This window comes from Eublepharis macularius, chromosome 4 (assembly GCF_028583425.1).
Source record: "Eublepharis macularius isolate TG4126 chromosome 4, MPM_Emac_v1.0, whole genome shotgun sequence".
Taxonomy (NCBI): Eukaryota; Metazoa; Chordata; class Lepidosauria; order Squamata; family Eublepharidae; genus Eublepharis; species Eublepharis macularius.
Genome location: NC_072793.1, coordinates 155387654 through 155391440, shown reverse-complemented (window position 1 = coordinate 155391440; position 3787 = coordinate 155387654). Strand labels below are relative to the sequence as shown.

Genomic DNA, 3787 nt, shown 5'->3' with positions numbered 1-3787 from the left:
TCAACACTTTCAGGACACCAGAAGGAACTGTTTAAAACTCCAGTTATTGTTATTGTCCTTATCATCATACTTCTAAAAAAAGTTTCATTCCTATATCTGCTTCTCTTGTTTCCAAAACTGCATCAAGGACAGTATTCTAAAAATATTCACTAAGGAATGGAGTGGCGGTCATTTCAGACTCCCTGACAGAGATAACTGTGGCAGTATGGCCAGACTGCGTGTTCATAGGCCATTAGGCAGATTTTTTAAAAGTGGGCATATAGCTACTGAGGTTGTATATACATTTCTAGGTCTTTATATGTGGCCAGTCCTCCATGTCCCTGCACTGCTTTTTAAAAAAAACAATGCACAGTATATTAATTAATTGTATTTATTTATATTATTTATAGTCCACCTTTCTCACTGAGACTCAGTGTGGATTACACAGTGATAGGTAGTACAGTCAATTTCAAGAGATTTCAATAAATAATGTAATAGGATACATAAATGCAACTTTGTAAAGATTTAAAACAAGTAGAAATCTAATAGAGTTAAAGAATGCTGAAACAGAGCATAAGCACTTCTAAGACTGACACATCAAACAACATGGAACTACTCAGTGGTATCATACACAAAGCAACAGACATCACACAGTAGCACATAATAATAAAGTCTATGGTCCCTATCCCTCTACTGATGCATCTCTTTGAGATTGCTTCCTTACAATACAGCCCTCCTGAATAATTCCACTTTGCATTGTTTCTGGAAAGCCAGGAGAGTTGAAGCTTTCTTGACCTCTTCACGTAGGCCACTCCATAAGTTGGGGGGCAGCACAGAGAATGCATGTATATAGACAGCTGTCAGTTTTGCCCATGTGCAAGGTGGCACCTGCAGAAGGCCCTATGAACTAGTTAGACATGTCTACAATTTGATTTGATGTTTTCTTTAAAGATGGAAATGTAATACCTTTAATTTTGAATTTTTGGGGAAGTAAGTCTCACCTCATCTCTCATAGGCTAAGGATGGCAGAAGATTTTGTGTGGGAAAATCAGAGTTCCGTGTCTGAATTCGTCCTGCTGGGCTTCTCAAGTCAGCCCCAAATGCAGCTGATACTGTTTGTTGTCTTCCTGCTCTTGTACCTTCTGACCCTGGTGGGAAATGGTCTCATTATCACTCTCATCATGACAGACTCTCGTCTCCATACCCCCATGTACTTTCTTTTGGCCAACCTCTCCTTCCTGGACATTAGCTACACCACTACCACAGTGCCCCAGATGTTAATACACCTCCTCTCCAAGAGGAAAACCATTTCTTATGCTCGCTGTGCTGCTCAGATGTACATCTTCCTGTCCTTGGGAATAACAGAGTGTGTCCTCTATGCTGTGATGGCTTATGATAGATATGTTGCCATCTGCCACCCATTGCGCTACACCATCATCATGAGCAGGGCTTCCTGTATCAAGCTGGCTTCCGGGTCTTGGACCTGCGGCTTTCTCTTTGCCATGATGCACACTGGTTTCACTATGCGGTTGCCCTACTGTGGTCCAAATAAGATCAACCACTTCTTCTGCGAGGTGCCAGCCATCTTAAAATTGGCCTGTGCAGACACACAGGTGAATGAAGTAGTGGACTTTGTGTTAGGCGTGATATTGCTGATGACCCCACTTTCATTGATTGTGGTGTCTTATGGTTTCATCTTCGTTGCTGTTTTGAAGATCCGCTCTACTGAAGGCAAGTTCAAGGCTTTTTCTACTTGTAGTTCCCACATCACTGTGGTAACCCTCTTCTACAGTGCTGCCATGTTCATGTACATGCGCCCAGCCTCCAGCTACAAGCCAGAGAGGGACAAGAAGTTTTCCCTCTTTTACAATGTGGTATCTGCTCTGTTGAATCCATGTATCTACAGTCTAAGAAACAAGGATGTCAAGGCAGCGTTGGTCAAACTGATTGGTAAAGAATGAAGAGTGGTACCTTACAATTATAGACAGAGGCATTGTGAAAGTTGCACAAACCATGCAGTGTGCATGAACAATATATCAGCAATATATCTACCTTTTGCTATGTGACTTCTGCAAACTCTGACTGGATCTGGAAGCAGAGGATACAGAAAATCTGGAAGGAGATGTCCAGAAGATACATGGACAAGCAAAGTTCCCTATCTATATATATGTCTATCACACAGAATTCTTAGAACAAGAAAAATAATTTTAAAAGTGCCTTGCAAATGCTATGAATAGGTTGAAGCATATATATTATTCAGACATGTATTTCTGGAAACCAACTAGATGTCTGTGAAAAGAAGAGGAAGGGAGATACCCTTGGCCCATAAAACAAAAGCAAAGGCCAGTTAAAGACTATGAACATTGGTTGTTGTGGGTTTTCCGGGCTGTATTGCCGTGGTCTTGGCATTGTAGTTCCTGACGTTTCGACAGCAGCTGTGGCTGGCATCTTCAGAGGTGTAGCACCAAAAGACAGAGATCTCTCAGTGTCACAGTTTTTTCAAAAAACAGCTCTAGAATCAGCACCCCACAAACTTTCCCTTACTAGGGAAAATAGTCAAATGCTACTGAGCTAGAATTCATTAATAAACTTGGTCATGTTTCTCAAGGCCTGAAGAAAGCTGATACATAGTTGCCACCTAGTTGGAATTAAGAAGCAGACACAAGGCTTGGGTACTAAAGGGCCACCTTATTAGAAGCAACAACACAAACAGTTAATATGGCAACAGGGGGCCTAACTAGCAGTACAAGTCAAGCCAGGGGTCGCACCGGGACCTCCTCCTTGAACCTGTCTGGTCAAGACCCACTGTCCCCTGCATGAGCCATCCATGAGCCATCCATGTGGCATGGGACCAGCCAGCCAGGTGAATGGTTCCCCCCTTAAAGCTCCAAACACCCCAAACCGTGGAGCCTGAGGGAAGGACTTTTCCAGGAGGTCCCATCAGGCAGTCTGCCTGAAGTGTACCAGCTGCCCCATCCTGACAGACCCCAATTCCCCACCAGTTGGGATATGCCAAGGGTACTCACTGGCCTGCTCTCATTTGCCCAACTTGTTCAATTAGACTGGCTCAATAAAATACATCATCTTCATTGGTTTCTCTCTCTCATTCTTTGTGATTTGATTTCACAATGCTTTGGTCCATTTATTGACTTGTTCTATCCCTCAGAGTAGCTAGATCACTCTGCCCACAGACATCATTTTGGAAGTGAAGGATAGTGCAATGTCTTGTTGCACCAAGAACACCATTACTCCAGAGGAGGTAGTAGTGTGAGTAAGGTGGAAGGTTTTTAGGGCTGCTAGATCTCCTCTTGCCCCAGCAGCCCTAGTGCCTCACTGCCATTTTGTAGGGTGGCAGGGGAAAATAGGGGTATGTGCATCATTTTAATGTGTGACATCACTTCCAGCACAAACCCAGAAGTGACATCATTGCACCACTATGACACTCTAGGATTTCCCCAATATTCTATGGTTTTACCATAAAATGTTGGTGGGATCCCAGAGTGACAGTCCAGCAATGACATCACTTCCAATTTTGCTCCAGAAGTGATTTATCACATTGAAGCAATACACGTTTGAATGTTCCAGCCCAGGCTGGAAACCCTAGTTCACGTTCATGAGAGCAACATGTGCTCTCAGAATTCCTCTGCACCCTAGCTTAGGTAGCTAGAATTATTCTTTCTCCTTTCCTATATCAATATGGATTTCTCTAAAATAAAAAGTATCCATTTTCTAAAGTAACATGCCTTGTATGGATTTTATTCTAAAGCAGTCTCCCCCTTCTGCTAGTGTACAGCCAGCTTCTGCTAAC

The 3787-nt window shown here is 42.9% G+C and overlaps 1 protein-coding gene across 1 annotated transcript; it reads left to right on the top strand.

Annotated features, from left to right (window-relative positions):
- Nucleotides 1-1001: 1001 nt before the first annotated feature.
- LOC129327694 (olfactory receptor 2D2-like) lies at nucleotides 1002-1940 on the top strand. Its single transcript, XM_054976448.1, has one exon. The coding sequence runs from the start codon at nucleotides 1002-1004 to the stop codon at nucleotides 1938-1940; it is 939 nt and encodes a 312-aa protein (XP_054832423.1).
- The last annotated feature ends 1847 nt before the right edge of the window (nucleotides 1941-3787 follow it).